The 16,868-nt window shown below is 38.1% G+C and overlaps 1 protein-coding gene, 3 long non-coding RNA genes and 4 other non-coding genes across 8 annotated transcripts; 1 reads left to right on the top strand and 7 right to left on the bottom strand.

Annotated features, from left to right (window-relative positions):
* Window positions 1-536: 536 nt before the first annotated feature.
* On the bottom strand, window positions 537-610 carry TRNAI-AAU (transfer RNA isoleucine (anticodon AAU)). Its single transcript has one exon. It is a non-coding gene; the product is annotated as a tRNA-Ile (tRNA).
* An 86-nt stretch (window positions 611-696) lies between these two features.
* On the bottom strand, window positions 697-770 carry TRNAI-AAU (transfer RNA isoleucine (anticodon AAU)). The gene has a single exon. It is a non-coding gene; the product is annotated as a tRNA-Ile (tRNA).
* A 335-nt stretch (window positions 771-1,105) lies between these two features.
* Window positions 1,106-1,179, bottom strand: TRNAI-AAU (transfer RNA isoleucine (anticodon AAU)). The gene has a single exon. It is a non-coding gene; the product is annotated as a tRNA-Ile (tRNA).
* Window positions 1,180-2,544: 1,365 nt separating this feature from the next.
* On the bottom strand, window positions 2,545-2,618 carry TRNAI-AAU (transfer RNA isoleucine (anticodon AAU)). Its single transcript has one exon. It is a non-coding gene; the product is annotated as a tRNA-Ile (tRNA).
* On the bottom strand, window positions 2,605-7,410 carry LOC147792828 (uncharacterized). The gene is made up of 2 exons (XR_015420590.1): window positions 4,627-7,410; window positions 2,605-4,478 (listed from the first exon to the last, which is right to left on the bottom strand). It is a non-coding gene; the product is annotated as an uncharacterized LOC147792828 (long non-coding RNA).
* A 3-nt stretch (window positions 7,411-7,413) lies between these two features.
* On the bottom strand, window positions 7,414-8,409 carry LOC147792827 (uncharacterized). The gene has a single exon (XM_087123137.1). It carries the CDS (start codon window positions 8,407-8,409, stop codon window positions 7,414-7,416), a length of 996 nt encoding a protein of 331 aa, XP_086979263.1.
* Window positions 8,410-11,607: 3,198 nt separating this feature from the next.
* LOC147792826 (uncharacterized) lies at window positions 11,608-12,672 on the bottom strand. Its single transcript, XR_015420619.1, has 3 exons — window positions 12,600-12,672; window positions 12,053-12,395; window positions 11,608-11,969 (listed from the first exon to the last, which is right to left on the bottom strand). It is a non-coding gene; the product is annotated as an uncharacterized LOC147792826 (long non-coding RNA).
* On the top strand, window positions 12,438-14,445 carry LOC147792825 (uncharacterized). The gene is made up of 2 exons (XR_015420618.1): window positions 12,438-13,573; window positions 13,985-14,445. It is a non-coding gene; the product is annotated as an uncharacterized LOC147792825 (long non-coding RNA).
* The last annotated feature ends 2,423 nt before the right edge of the window (window positions 14,446-16,868 follow it).

The following is a 16,868-nucleotide window of genomic DNA, read 5'->3' as shown; positions in this document are numbered from 1 at the left end:
CGAAAATCGAAAACAAATAAAATTAAAAGAAAATAAAAAGAAGAGTAAAATAAAAAGATGAAAATCCAATAAAATTAAAATAGAAGGAAGGGGATTAATTTTTTAAATATTTCAAAATAGGATTTAAATTTACAAAAAGGAAATACAATACAAATATAAAAGGAATTTGCAAAAGACTCCATAAGACCAAAAAGGGACTGACGCCCCCCTCTGTGACTGCACAGCTCTCGAACGCTCCTCCACCTCGACCGGCACCTGACAAAAAAGGTAGAAAGGAATGGTATAAAAATTACAGGTTCCCACAGTTCATCGTCCTTTCATTAGACGCCTAAAGGTTCTCTCTGAGGCGCTACCTCTACATGGCCATCTGGGACTACATGGTATCTAGCCTAGGGGTGTGCTGAGATAGTCTCTAACTAATTGATATATAACCAGCGTAAGTGAATAGGCATAGATGAAGAACAGAGGTGAATCAAGGCATGGCAATGTAATTGTTATAACCAATACCCTATTGTTATAACCAATACCCTTTTGTTTGGCCCATGCAGGTTTCGAACCTACAACCTTCGCGTTATTAGCACGACGCTCTAACCAACTGAGCTAATAGGCCTTTTGTTGGATAGGCATAGATGAAGAAAGGAGAGAAATCAAGACATGACATGACAGTGTAATTGTTATAACCAATACCCTTTTGTTTAGCCCATGCAGGTTTCGAACCTGCAACCTTCGCGTTATTAGCACGACACTCTAACCAACTGAGCTAATAGGCCTTTTGTTGGATAGGCATAGATGAAGAAAGAAGAGAAACCGAGGCATTCTGACAATTTACGAGGCAAAAAAGGCTAATCAGCGTAAGTGCATAGGCATGAAGAAAAGAGATGAATCAGGTTTTGAACCTGCGACCTTCATGTTATTGACCTTCATGTTATTAGCACAACACTCTAACTAATTAAGCTAATAGGCCTTTCATTGGGGAAATCAAGGCAAAAAAAAAAACTAATCAGCGTAAGTGAATAGGCATAGATGAAGAACAAAGATGAATCAAGGCATAGAAGTGTAATTAATATATAACGAGTGTAATTGATATAACCAATACCCTTTTGTTTGGCCCATGCAGGTTTCAAACCTACGACCTTCGCGTTATTAGCACGACGCTCTAACCAACTGAGCTAATAGACCTTTTATTGGATAGGCATAGATGAAGAAAGAAGAGAAACCGAGGCATTCTGACAATATACGGGTTTTGAACCTGCGACCTTCATGTTATTAGCACAAAGGCCTTTCATTGGATGGGAATAGATGAAGAAAGGAGCGAAATCAATGCAAAAAAAACTAATCTAAGTGAATAGGCATAGATGAAGAACAGAGATGAATCAAGGCATAGAAGTGTAATACTTGATATAACCAATAATACCCTATGCAGGTTTCGAACCTGCGACCTTCGTGTTATTAGCATGACGCTCTAACAAACTGAGCTAATAATCCTTTTGTTGAATTGGCATAGATGAAGAAAGAAGAGAAATCGAAGCATTCTGACAATATACGAGGCAAAAAAGGCTAAGCACAAGTGCATAGGTGAAGAACGAAGATGAATTAAGGCGTGGCAGTGTAATTGATATAACCCACCAATACCTTTTTTGTTTGGCCCATGCAAGTTTGAAACCTGCTAGCACAACGCTCTAACCAACTGAGCTAATAGGCCAACTGAGCTAATAGGCCTTTTGTTTGATGGGCATAGATGAAGAAAGAAGAGAAACCGACGTATTCTGACAATATACGAGGCAAAAAAGGCTAATCAGCGTAAGTGAAGAAAGGAGAGGAATCAAGGCGTGGCAGTGTAATTGATTAACAATAGTAAACCTTAGTTTGGCCCATGCAGGTTTTGAAGCATAAATGAAGAAAGGAGAGAGGCCCATGCAGGTTTTGAAGCGTAAGTGAAGAAAAGAGAGGGGCCCATGCAGGTTTTGAACCTTTGCATTATTAGCACGACACTCTAACCAACTGAGCTAATAAGCCTTTTGTTGGATGGGCATAGATGAAGAAAAGAAACCGAGGCATTCTGACAATATACGAGGCAAAAAAGGCTAATCAGCATAGGTGAAGAAAGGAGAGGAATCAAGGCATTGGCAGTGTAACCTGCGACCTTCGCGTTATTAGCACGACACTCTAACCAACTAAGCTAATAGACCTTTTGTTTAATGGGCATAGATGAAGAAAGAAGAGAAACCGAGGCATTCTGACAATATACGAGGCAAAAAAGGCTAATCAGCGTAAGTGAATAGGCATAGATGAAGAAAGGAGAGGAATCAAGGCATTGGCAGTGTAACCTGCGACCTTCGCGTTATTAGCACGACACTCTAACCAACTAAGCTAATAGACCTTTTGTTTAATGGGCATAGATGAAGAAAGAAGAGAAACCGAGGCATTCTGACAATATACGAGGCAAAAAAGGCTAATCAGCGTAAGTGAATAGGCATAGATGAAGAAAGAAGAGGAATCAAGGCGTGGCATTGTAATTGATATAACAATAGTAAACCCTTAGTTTGGCCCATGCAGGTTTCGAACCTACGACCTTCGCATTATTAGCACAACACTCTAACCAACTGAGCTAATAGGCCTTTTATTGGATAGTCATAGATGAAGAAATGAGAGAAATCGAGGCATTCTAACCATGTACGAGGCAAAAAAGGCTAATCAGCCAAGTGAATAGGCGTTGATAAATGAAGGTATGACAGTGTAATTGATATAACAATAGTAAATCCTTTGTTTGGCCCATGCAGATTTTGAAGGCGTGATAGTGTAATTGATAATAACAATAGTAAAACCTGTTGGGCCCATGCAAATTTCAAACCTACAACCTTTGCATTATTAGCACAATGCTCTAACCAACTGAGCTAATAGGCCTTTTGTTGGATGGACATAGATGAAGAAAGAAGAAAAATCAAGGCATTCTGACCATGTACGGAAAAAATGGCTAATCCGTAAGTGGAATGGGCATAAATAGAGAAATGTGAGGAATCGAGACGTAAAAATGATATAACTATAGAAAGCTTTGGCCCATGCAGATTTTATACCTACAACCTTCGCATTATTAGCACGACACTCTAACCAACTGAGCTAATAGACCTTTTGTTGGATGGGCATAGATGAAGAAAGAAGCGGAATTGAGGCATTCTGACCATGTACGAGGCAAAAAAGGCTAATCCGTAAGTAAATGGGTATACATATAGAAATGTGAGGAATCGAGACGTGGCAATGATATAACTATAAAAAGCTTTAGGTCCATGCAAGTTTCAAACCTACAAACTTCACATTATTAGCAAGACATTTTAACCAACTGAGTTAATAGGCCACACTCTAACTAATTGAGCTAATAGGCCTATTGTTGAATGGACATAGATGAAGAAATGAGAGGAATCGAGGAATTTTGACCATGTATAAGGCAAAAAAGGCTAATCAGCCTAAGTGAATAGGCATAGATGAAGAAAGGAGAGGAATCAAGGTGTGGCAATGTAGTTTTCAAACTTGCGACCTTCACATTATTAGCACAACGCTCTAACAAACTGAGCTAAAAGACTTTTTGTTAAATGGGCATAGATGAAGAAAGGAGAGGAATCGAGGCATTCTGACCATGTACGAGGCAAAAAAGGCTAATTAGTGCAAGGGAATGGGCATAGATTAAGAGAGGCGAGGCAATATACCTGATATAACAATAAAAAGCTTTTGCCCATGAAGGTTCCAAACCTATGACCTTCGTGTTATTAGCACAACACTTTAACCAACTGAGCTAATTGACCTTTTGTTGAATGGGCATAGATAAAGAAAGGAGAGAAATCGAGGAATTCTAACCATGTACGAGGCAAAAAAGCATAATCAGCGTAAGTGAATAGGCATAGATAATGGAATGAAAGGAATCAAGGCGTGAAAGTGTAACTGATATATAACAATAGTAAGCTTTGGCCCATGCATGTTACGAACCTACGACTTTTGCGTTATTAGCATGACGCTCTAACCTAGAGCTAATAAGCCTTTTGTTGAATGGGCATAGATAAATAAAGGAGAGGATTGAGGCATTCTGACCATGTACGAGGCAGAAAAGGCTAATGAGCGTACGTGAATAGGTATAGATTGTTGGTGACAACAAAAATTGAAGTGAGATTGATAGGAGGAGTGATTTGAATGATTGAAAGGGAGGTCATTTTATAGGAGGGGATTTCATTGCTTCCTGGAGTTGGTTGGGATTTTTGTGGATGAAATTGCTTTCATCTCCTTCTTCTCCATAGTAACTAATTTCAAATTACTATTATTAGCTTGAACACCCTCCCTTAAACTGAATTCTGCAGAAATCCGTTTAGGACTTCACTTCATCTTCTTGATATACATCTTGGATTCTGCACATCCCCATCTTTCTTCTAAACTTCTCGAACAATGGTTATTTCAAGGGCTTTGTGAATAGATCTGCGATTTGTTCATCACTTCTGCAAAAGTTGAGTTCAATAATGCCTTCTTTACACAAATCATGCAAGAAATGAAATCGAACATCGATGTGCTTACTTCTTCCATGCAACACAGAATTTTTAGACAACTTAATAGTTGACATATTATCACAATATATAACCGTCGTACCTAGTTGCTTCTGATTAAGAATTTCAAGCATTTTTCTTAACCAAATTGCTTGGCACGAGCATGCTGCTGCTGCCACAAATTCTGCTTCTGTAGTTGAGAGTGTTACAATAGGTTGCTTCTTTGAAGATCAACAAATAACTCCTGAACTCATCATGAAAAGTACTTCCTGAAGTACTTTTACGATCATCTATATTACCTGCATAGTCGCTATCTGTATAGCCAACCATCTTCGGATCATCTCCTTTCTTGTAGAATACCCCCAAATCAAAAGTTCCTCTCACATAACGAAGTATCCTTCTTGCTGCATTGAGATATTTTTCCGTTGGATGCTCCATGTAACGACTTATCATACTAACCGCATACATGATGTCTGGTCTTGTTGAAGTTAGGTATATCAAACTTCCCACAATTTGTTTGAAGTACCTATTATCAACCTCTCACCCTTCAATATCCTTGTGCAACTTCAAACCCAATTCTGATGGAGTTTCAAATGTGCGCTCATCCAATTTAAATCTTTCAAGTAATTCTTGAGCATATTTCTTCTCACAGATAAAGTTACCTGCGGGAGTCTGAGTAACTTCTACTCCAAGAAAATATCACATCAAACCAAGATCTGTCATTTCAAATTTCTTCATCATGCTCTTCTTAAAAAATTCAAACATTTCTTCATTATTGTCAGTAAATATTAAATCGTCAACATATAAGCAAATAATGAAGTTACCTCCTTTTCAGTTTTCACATACAACGTATGTTCATATGGGCATTTAGTGAATCCCATCTTTTCAAAATGAGAATCAATGCGACTGTACCATGCCCTCGGAGCTTGCTTCAAACCGTACAAAGCTTTCTTCAACTTGTATACTTTTTCCTCTTTGCCTTTTTGAACAAAACCTTCTGGTTGTTCCACATATACCTCTCCTTGAAGCTCTCCATGTAAGAAGGCCGATTTCACATCAAGTTGATAAATAGGCCAAGATTTCTTTGCTGCAATACAAATTATGAGCCTGATAGTATCTTGACGTGCCACTGGTGCAAATACCTCCTTATAATCAATTCCATACTTCTGCTTGTATCCTTTTGTAACGAGTCGCGCCTTGTACTTATCCACCTCACCATTTTCATTCAACTTGGTTTTGAAAACCCATTTTACTCCGATTGTTTTCTGCCCTCTAGGAAGATCAGTGAGCTCCCAAGTCTTGTTCTTCTCTGTGGATTTGATTTCACTGTCCATAGCTTCCTTCCATTTCTTCTCCTTTACCGCTTCTTCATAGACAATTGGAACACTATTTATAAAGAATGCAAAATAACCACTATCACTTGATTCATAGTCCATCTCATAATCAATCATCCAATTTGGTCTTCCATCTCATAATCAATCATCCAATTTGGTCTCTTTCTTGTTCTTGGATTTCTTTGATTATGATCATGATCTTCTTCTACTGGTTCTTCTTGTTGAGCTTGTGATGAGCTCTCTCCATGCTCATAGTGAGGCTGAATAGGAGCTTCAGTTTGTTCTTCTTCAAGATCTATAGAAATCTGCTGATTCACAGTGATCTTTTCTTCCCATGTCCAAGTCTTCTTTTCGTCAAAGACTACATCACGACTTACCACCACCTTCTTTGTCAAGGGATCATAGAGTTTGTACGCCTTAGAGGTCTCGCTTACTCCAAGGAACACACACTTCAAACTATTGTCCTCAAGTTTCTTCCTTTTCTCATCTGGAACGTGTGCATATGTTATGCACCCAAAGATTCTAAAGTGGTCTACTGCGGGTTTTCTTCCACTCCATGCTTCTTGTGGAGTCATATCTCTAACAGAAAAAGTAGGGCTCCAGTTGAGAATGTGAACGGACCACACGACAGCTTCTGACCATAATTCCTTCGAGACTTCTCCTTTATTTAGTAAACTTCGAACCATGTTGAGAATGATCCTGTTTTTCCTTTCGGCCACACAATTTTGTTGTGGTGTATATGTTGTTGTTAACTGCCTCCTTATGCCCTTCTCTTCACAAAATTTAATAAACTCGTTCGAGCAGAACTCTCCACCTCTGTCAGTTCTTAAAGCCTTGACTCTTCTTCCAGTTTCCGTCTTCATAGTAGCACAAAATTTTTTGAAGCAATCAAAGGCTTCTGATTTGGCGTGCAAGAAATAAGTCCATGTTTTTCGACTAAAATCCTCGATGAGGGTCATGAAATATTCTTGTCACCATTTAATGCTGGAGAGATGGGACCACATATGTCTGAATGAATCAACTCCAAAATTTCTTGAGCTCTTCTTGATTTTCCGGATGGAAAAGAATTTCTTTCATGTTTTGCTACTACACAGCTCTCGCAAATTTTTGATTGGAGGAGTAATATCTAGCAACCAGTTACCATCTTCTTTGAAGACAACGTCTTTAATCCTTTGAAGTGTAGATGACCATACCTAGAATGCCAAAGTCAGGTGGTATCTTCTTTCTTCACCATCAAACTTTTGGCGACAATATTTAACGTCAACGGATATAGACGGTTGGTGGTCATCTTCATCTTAGCAATCGATCCTCTTTTGGAGTCATAAATCTCACATTCATCATTTTGGAATGTGATCACATACCCCTTTTCTTGTAACTGACCAATACTAAGTAAGTTGGCCTTCAGATCAGGAATGTAGAATACATTAGAAATAGACTCTACAAAGCCATTTCTAGTCTTGATATCTACGGTTCCTTTCCCCATCACTTGGATAGTTGAATTGTTGCCAAGAGAAACCGTAGTATGAAAATTTTCATCTAGAGTTGAGAAGAATTCCTTACAACCTGTCATATGGTTGCTGCATCCAGAGTCTACGAGCCCATACACCTTGATCTGCAACCTTCATAGCATGGAATGACATTAACAATGTTTCTTCTTCTCTTTTCTCCTTTTGGAGCCTAGTATAGCATTCATTTTTGTAATGTCCAAGGCGTCCACATCTGTAGCATTCCACCTTAGACTTGTCAAAGTGTCTCTTGCTTTTGTTGTCATAATCGTTTATGACTAGATCTGCTGACCTGCCAACATCTCCACTTCTTTCTCGACTGCCACTCCCATGACCTCTGCCTCTTCTTTGCCCTCTACCTCTAGAGCTTGACGTTTCACTTGGTGTGGATATCTTTAAGGCTGTCATCTCCTCTATTGCACTTGTACGATTGAGTCTCTGTTCATGTACTAACAGGGAGCTTTGGAGTTCATCTATTTGCATCTCTTCGACATTGTTTGCTTCTTCGGTATAACATACAATGTAATTAAACTTTGGAGTTAGTGATTGCAAAATCTTTTCTACGACCGCAACATCCGTGATTGAATCACCATGCATCCTCATTTTACTTGCAAGACTTATAACCTTGCCAATATAATCATTCACCGTTTCTTTCTTTTGCATTTGGAGAATTTTAAAGTCTCTTCTAACGGCTTGTAGTTGAGCACGCTTTACTCTCGTTGAGCCTTGATACTTCCTCCTCATATAATCCCAAATTTCCTTGGATGTCTTCTTTTGAAGCATTGTTTCCAAGATAGTCCTATCAATGGACTGAAATAAATAGTTCTTAACCTTCAGGTCCTTCAACTTCGATGCTGCCAACAGTTGCTGTTGACCAGCTGAGAGTACCTCGCCTTCATTTGGCTCTTCATAACCCGTCTCCACCATATCAAAAAACTCCTTTGATCTGAGAAAATTTTCCATCAACATCGCCCAATGATCATAATGACCATCGAACCTCGGGATGGTGGGCTGAACGTAGCTCTCAACTTGTTTTTGTGCTACCATACTTGCTGCTGCAAGATTGCTCTGATACCAGTTGTTGGTGACAACAAAAATTGAAGTGAGATTGAGAGGAGGAGTGATTTAAATGATTGAAAGGGAGGTCATTTTATAGGAGGGGATTTCATTGCTTCGTGGAGTTGGTTGGGATTTTTGTGGAGATTTTTGTGGATGAAATTGCTTTCACGGTTGGGATTACTGGTAACTAATTTCAAATTACTATTATTAGCTTATGAAGAAAGGAGTTGGTTGGGATTTTTGTGGATGAAATTGCTCTCACCTCCTACTCGTTCCAAACATAAGCGATTATACATCCATAAACATGATATCTGAGGAAATGAATTATAAGTATTTGAAAATCGAAAATATATAACAGATCGGGCGACGAATGGTTGAGATGTAAAATCAATATATCTATATGGATGTAGGTATCTATAGGAAATCATATAAAGGTGATGTTATTATTTTAGATCTAAGTAATTCAGCGATTATACATCCGTAAACATGATATCTGAGGAAATGAATTATAAGTATTTGAAAATCGAAAATATATAACAGATCGGGCGACATGGTTGAGATGTAAAATCAATATATCTATATGGATGTAGGTATCTATAGGGAATCATATAAAGGTGATGTTATTATTTTAGATCTAAGTAATTCGATGAATTACTCCTAAAGTAAAGGTTCACATCAAATTACTATTATTAGCTTATGAAGAAAGGAGGTTGGGATTTTTGTGCTTTCACCTCCTACTACTAACTAATTTCAAATTATTATTATTAGCTTCAAGATGAAGAAAGGAGATGAATTGAGGCTTGGCAATGATATAACTATAAAAAGCTTTGGTCCATGCAAGTTTCAAACTTACGACCTTCTCGGTATTAACACGACGCTCTAACCAACTGAGCTAATAAGTCTTTTGTTGAATTGGCATAGATGAAGAAAGAAGAGAAATCGAGGCATTCTGACCATGTATGAGGCAAAAAGGCTAATCAACCTAAGTGAATGGGCATAGATGAAGAAAGTGAAGGGAATGAACTCTTCATCCACGTAGTGGAAGCATTGGGAACCGTTTGATTTTTAATAGGAATTTAAACATAAGTAGTAAATACGAAAGCAATAACTCATACCTTTGTACAAACCGTAGATTATGATTCTCGATCTTAACAACAATGCTTTTCCCCAAAGTCTTCCGTGCTCTGACTCTAACTCCATTTAGTTGGCTTGTGGGAACCTTTTAGAATAATAGGAGAATTCTAACAAAGATAGTGTAAAAACTATATTTTTTTTTTGGTTCAATACTAGAGTCCTATTTATAAGGACTTTGTAAGAATAATTTGCCAAAAATATATTCCAATATCTTACACATTAGGAAACAATATTTTATTTAAATCATATTTAAATATCATAATTTATCTCAACATATATGGAATCTCATTCCATTTTCGAATATATATTTTATTTAATGTACATTAATATATTTTTAATATTTAATGTATCAAATACAATAAATATACTTCTCTAATTTGAACCTTTCAAATTAAATCTATTTTTCTCCTTTAATATTTAATATATCAAATATATTAATTTGAACATTTCAACTTTATTCTTTCAACTAAATTTTTTTGGTGTTATTATGAGCTAGCATGGGACCTTATGGACCTACCGGTTATAAGCTCCAATGACATCAAATTAATTAACTAAACTCCTTAGTTAATGAATTTTCATTCATAACTATAGGTCACTCCACTATAGTCCTATAGTTGAACTCTTATGCATCGTAGGACAAGTTATGTCCATGGGTTATCAAAGACAAGTCGATCCTTCACGAGTTATTCGTAACTATAACTAGGTCAAAAGTCCGTTTTACCCCCGTAATTACATCTTGTACCTTAAGTACCACTGATTCTCTAATAAACAATTCGTTTATGATCCAATCATAAACTGAGTCCCTCTTGGGCCAGTGAGAGGGTGGGGCCCCATTGTTCAAGTCCCGAAATCAGCACTTAAGAGAATTACTCGTTTACTTACCCTATATGGGAAGAAGTGAATTCCATCTTGTGAGGTTATGTTCTCAGCTCCCTATTTGGTCAAATCCCCAAAATGGTAGGCATATTGAATCAGCTACAAAACCCATTCTCACCCATGCAAATCAAAAGACAAGTCTTCATAGACAGGAGTTCATAACTCACTCATGATTAAGATCGAGTCACACATGATCATCCTGTGAAATATTAATCTTCTTAATTTATGGATTTATAAATAGAAATTAAATATTTTGTGGTCCAGTCTTATACAAACTCATTGTATAGGATACCTCCACTCCCATGTCTCCACATGAATGATTTGGATCAAATCATTTGTAACAATTACAAAGCGAACCATATCAATAGTGTTACCATGATAAGACACCCAACCTTATCCATATACTATAGACCTTTTTGGTTATTACTTGAACATGATCTTCTGTATGTCAACTACATACTGTTCAAGTTTACCATAATAACCTTGGATCTTATATGATGATTGGATAATGTTTCCCACAGTAACAAATTACTTAATTCATGAATGAGAAATGTTCAATTACAAAAAACTACGAGCTTTAGGGCATAAATCCCAATAGAAAGGAGAGGAATCGAGGCAAAAAAGACTTGCCCTTTGGAGATTGCCCCTTGGGACTTGCCCCTTGGAGATTGCTCCTTAAAGCTTCACTAGTTCATCGTGCTTTCATTTGATACCTAAGGGTTCCTTATGCCGAGTTGAAATGACCGGTATCTCTCTATGAGGCACTACTTCTGCATGGCTATCTAAGACTACATGGTATCTAGCTTTGGTATGTTGAGTACCTCCTAAGCCCATGACAGTCCCCTGGGGGTGCGACCCAACCCATTCCCGTGCAGCTAATGGGCTATACGACGTGGGAACAAATTTCCTATGCGAAATGACTGGGTGCAGTGAGAACTGATTAGGAACCCCTGGTCCACCCACGAAGCTATAGATACCGTTCACACAACTAGTAGTCTAAGAACACTCCTAAGGTACCTCATCGTTGTGGTAATCTGTTATGTTCCTAGGGGAAGGTTAGGTCTGGCTTGAGTGACTTGTCACTTCTAACCGCATATCCCTAGGTTTATCATAGTAATGAGACATAGAAAATAACAGAGTGTGCATGCAACCGTCATCTTACATCATAATAAATAATTCATACAAATCAGACACGCAGGCTCAATGGGGCGATGGCCTCCATCAAGCACTTGGAACGCAGAGTACACAATTACAACATCAATTAAACATATGCATACGTATAGCGGAAATTTAAAGCATGATTGCACACTCAAATAATTTACCCAATAATCCAGGTTCATTGCAATCAACTGGCCAAATTTCAGTCATAGAAGGCTACCACCTAAAGCAAATAACTAGCATGCATGCAATACAAACGAATCCTACAAGTATTTTTTTCTAAATACCGGGTGGTGACTTACATGATTGACATGTGCTCTTTCGTTGCGTTTTTATGCTCGTGAGGTGTCCAAAAATACTGATTTTCTTTGATTACGTCCCTATTCACATAAAAACATTATTAAAATAGGAATCGAGACAAAAATCGGGCAAACAAACTGGCGAAAACAGGCCTAAAACTGACCTTCACGCGCTAGCCACGCGTGTCTCACGCATGTGTACTACGACAAGGATATGCCCTGCAATCGCGATTCCTTGGCCGATTCGGGAGGCGATTCGATTCAGTCCGCTTGGATCGCGGGTCAACTGGACCAATGGCTTTGGGTCGGATCGTCCACCGGGTTGAAATGCGGGTCAGATGGTGTGAGTTGCAACTACCGCGTGTCAACGATCGTATGGAGCCGTGTAGCTCCCTTCTGCGTGTGATGCTTTGCTCCACGCATCGACCGACACGTGTCACTCTTTTTTCGGTGCACTCCTCCTCCCGCCGGTTGACACGTGACTTGCCGAAAATTTTTCTCTCTCCTCTTGAAAATCGCAACACATAAGTGATTAGGTTTTTCCTGCTTTTCTCATTTTCATATCTTTTAATTTATAACTCAATTTGATTCAGCTTCTTCATCAAAGTTGTAGATCATAAGTCAATCTACGTTTCGAAATTTTTTTCTTAATTTTTACTTCATTACAAAACGAGTTACGAACATCAAAAGGAGATCCGTTAGCATCCTTACCGTTCTTGGAAGAACTCTCGGATCTTTGCTCTCAAACCAAAATTCCGATTAACTATCTTCATGAATCTTGCGGAGAATTCCATCTAGATGAACATATCAAGATTTCATATCTTGATTCACAACGGAGAGTCCTAGATATGAGAGAAATGCTAAAAAATTTACCTTATGGATTCCAGTTTTCTTGACGGAAAAATGGAGCTCCGATCACCAAAATCCTCTCCTATCTTCAAAGGAGTCCTTGAAGACGACGTCCACAGAGGTCCGGTGAGATTTCCAACGACGAGTTTCTTGATCTCACTCCCAAACTTTCTCTCTCTACGTCTTTCTTTGTTTTAGGTATTCTACTATGGCTTCTCATGAGCACAGTAAGTAGGTATGTATGTACGTACGTATGTATGTATATTCATTTCCTTTTATTTTCTTTTTTCTTCCTTTCCTTGGGTGCTCATCTCAGTTCCCAACAACACAATCCATGCATCCTGATGTCATCTCATGTCTCGTGACAACTTAGCCATTTTGGCTTGCTCAAACACATATGTTAGAAACTAACCTATGTGTCTACCATCTCATTGGAACATCTCAAACATCCATTTATCCGGGTTCTCATCGGGCATTGGACTTTTTTGTGCCTATGCTAGACCATTTACGAAATTCATTCTAGATGCAGGTGAATAATTCAACCTCTGACATACTAGCTGGGGTGCAATACTGGCACAGTCGTGCTGTTCAATACTATCCTTAAAAGACCATTTTCAAAAGAAGACGCTTGTCCCACGACGCTCGCCCACGTTGTGACACACATACGTGCCACATGATAACTTGCTTAGGCCACAAGAACTAGGGGTGGTGGAGAGATGACCCAGGCCTCCTTCTATAGTATTTTGAGGCATTTCCAATCCTTCTCGAGTAGACATCATTTTGGCAAGCGGACAAACGGCCCCGTGCATAGTCTGTCAATTTTGATACCAAATTTGGTGAGCTTTCATCTTTCATATAGACGAACTTGATTCTAAAGTCGCATGTCGAAAGTCATATTGAAACCTTGACTTCTGAGGTTATGACTCGAGGTTTGACACTCGTGTCACCTCGTTCTCTCAAACCTTGTGTATGCCTCGACTTAGCTTGGCTGCACACTCTTGGTGTGTTGGATGATGCATCGTTCTCCTTGGTTGCATCATGACACTTCTCAATCTTGGCCTTTACGTAACAGGATGGGTGCCACATGAGGGCCGCCCCTTGTCTGTCTTGCATGTGGGGTCACAACCTACTTTTTCTCAATGAGGTTGTGAAGCTCTCCCCCATTTAGCCTAGTCATCGTACTCGATGACTTTCTTGAGGGTACAATTATTTCATCGATTGTGACATTCTCCCCAATTTAATCTCAGCATCATCCCGATGACAACTCGAATATCGGACTAGCTGCTTGTTTGACCCACTGTCGAATATTCGAATATCAGAATGAATATGGAAGCTTGCACATTACTTATGGGGTATCCCACTGTCGAACCTTCTCTAAGTCTCTGAGACTCGCAACATAAGCACGACAAAACACAACTTGCCCAATGGTTGTGGACTATCCCTTTATGGACCTAACTTCACCCACTTTTCGGATTCTGTAGGAACTCACTAGAAAACCATGAAAAAAACTAGCCTCGACATTCCTCGCCTGAGCTAGGGGGAGAGCACCCTAGACGCCTAGAGATCTGTAACACAACATTCTCTCGTCATGGCCACATATCTTTTTGGAAGCAAGGCTTAAAAGCTTGTAACATAGTCCTGTGTTGACACTGCACTTCAGCCAACTTATCAACTTGTCACTTTCACGTGGCAAACGCTGCACTAAAACTTTTCTTGTCTTGCCGCAACTTTTTTTATACTGTGTCACCCATGTCCAGTCTGATGCTCTCTTCTCAAGCGAATGCTGGTCTTGATACTCTTGTGAAGCCAACCACCTTAGGCACTAGGTGTGTAACGACCCAAAATTTTTTACTTAATTTAAGGTCGCTACTATATACGTATCATAAACATTGAATGCGGCAGACTTCATTTAAATTCCATAAAACATATCATTTATCTTAAACACAGTCATGGACTTACGTGTTTCAAAAACATCTTTAAACCGACACAACAAAAGACTAAATAAAATAAATAAGCGTATAAGTTAAAAACATCCTATTCTAGCCTAAGTCTAAGAAAATAAATACCACTATCCTGCGCATGTGTCATGGTCTCGAGTTGCGATGCCGTCGTCAACCGTACAAGAATGCCTTGCCTTAACCTAAAAAATGTAGTAGCACATGACTTGAGTATTTAAAGAAATACTCAGTAAGTGACCCACTATTAGGGGTTAAATGCAAGAACATGCGAATGCAATAACGGGACCTATCCTTTTAATCTATTTCCCTACGATACTATCCTAACGGGTAATTTGGACGTGTATCATATACTCTACACACAGCCCATACATGCGAGTATGGGCTCACCAGTCAGTTTGCACACCGCTGGGCCACTTTCCTTGTCGGACGAGCATACTCTGGGAGCTCCTTAGGCCGGACACCCGTTAAAACTAGTAACCGTCACACTAGCGCTATGCAAAACATAACGATCGTTGTCCTGCCATTGGATGTACGCGTCCGTACCCTCGTGATGGAATAGGGATATGCCCCTAAATGCATGAGCACACATAATGCATGAGGTCCCCAACATTTCTACTTTTATCATTATGAATATAACCTCGCTATCATCTTTCATGCTTAACATGTCATTTCTCATTTTTCAGTCTACCTATCATACATAATCCTAACGGGGTTATATTTCATTTCATTTATCGTGATATCATGTCACTCATAACATGTTGTATACATACAATTTAGAAAACATAACATAACTCTCCATGCTTTTAACATGTCGTTTCATAACGTGCAATTCATACAACAATTACCTCAATGATCACACAAAACAATCTAAAAATAACATATCACATCACAATATATCGTATCATAAACATGTCATATCGTAAACACTTCGTGGTCATATCGTTCCCTAACTTATCATAGCCTTAACGTTCTTATACCTATCACAGTCATATCGCTATGTGAACGTACCTTAGTCATATCATCACAGGAACGTATCCTAATGCTATCGTTCTATCAATCTATCACAAACCTATCCCTTTCTACCCATATCCTACCCATATTCTTTCATCAATCTCTCCTATCCATAGCACTCCGGTATGTAACCTAACCTTAACGTTTCATGAACGTATCTTACTCCTATCGTTAAATTTTGTTTTGTGCATCCTTCTCGTATCTTATCTCAAACATATCCTTGAACACATCGTACCACAATTATTATCATTCAATTCACATATTATAACATAACATACATAATATAAGCATACCGATTCACAGATAATTCACACATATCAGTATATATGACACGTGCAGAACCATAGGCACGTGTCAACATCAAATATAACCATGCAGTAAGGTCACTTAGCTTATGGTTTTTAATTCGTGATTTTTTTTTTTTTTCCTATACTTACTCTATTGCCTTTTAATTTTGTTGTCATGTATTCCAAATTTCTAGTGGACTCTGTTTCCAAATCTTTCCTTATCTTAGTGTTTCTTTTGTTAACAAATTTTCTTGGTCATTCTATTTTTAATCTATTCATTTGGCTACTGATATAAATTTAATATAATATTACTAGTAGTGATTTACTAGAATTGGTATAAATGATTGACATTTAGTTTCTAACTCAAACTAAATCATTGCAATAATTTAATGAAGATTTAACTATAATTTACTATGATTTCTAAAAAAAAAAAAAAATAGGATAAAAGAAAATGTAATTTAATATATATCTTATTGATGAGATCTATCTTCACGTAAATATAGGGTGAATCTAACTCGGTAAAAGGCCATTCTCATTTTTTTTCTCAAGTAAATCTCACCATGGTAGGAAAAAGTTTTTTTATTATTTTTGTTTATTTATTTATTTATTTTTAACTTTTTTATAATTATTTTTATTTCTTTATTTGTTTATTTATTTCATTATTTATGACATAGAGTATATATATATATATATATATATATATATATATATATATATATATATATATATATATATATGTGGCTCAAGGAACATGTGTTCGCTTACTGGAGCACTTCTTCAAAGTGAGCAACCCATTCTCTTATGCTCTCCCCCATTTGACACAGCTGCCTCTCTTGCAGCGATGTCGTTTACCCATATGGACTTGCATTGTACAC

This window comes from Cucurbita pepo, chromosome 4, assembly GCF_057944985.1.
Source record: "Cucurbita pepo subsp. pepo isolate OVF chromosome 4, ASM5794498v1, whole genome shotgun sequence".
Lineage (NCBI taxonomy): Eukaryota > Viridiplantae > Streptophyta > Magnoliopsida > Cucurbitales > Cucurbitaceae > Cucurbita > Cucurbita pepo.
This window is presented reverse-complemented; position numbering and strand designations above follow the sequence as displayed.

Coding starts and splice junctions, on each gene's coding strand:
- LOC147792827 (XM_087123137.1), bottom strand. CDS start 8,409: ATGGTAGCACAAAAACAAGTTGAGAGCTACGTTCAGCCCACCATCCCG.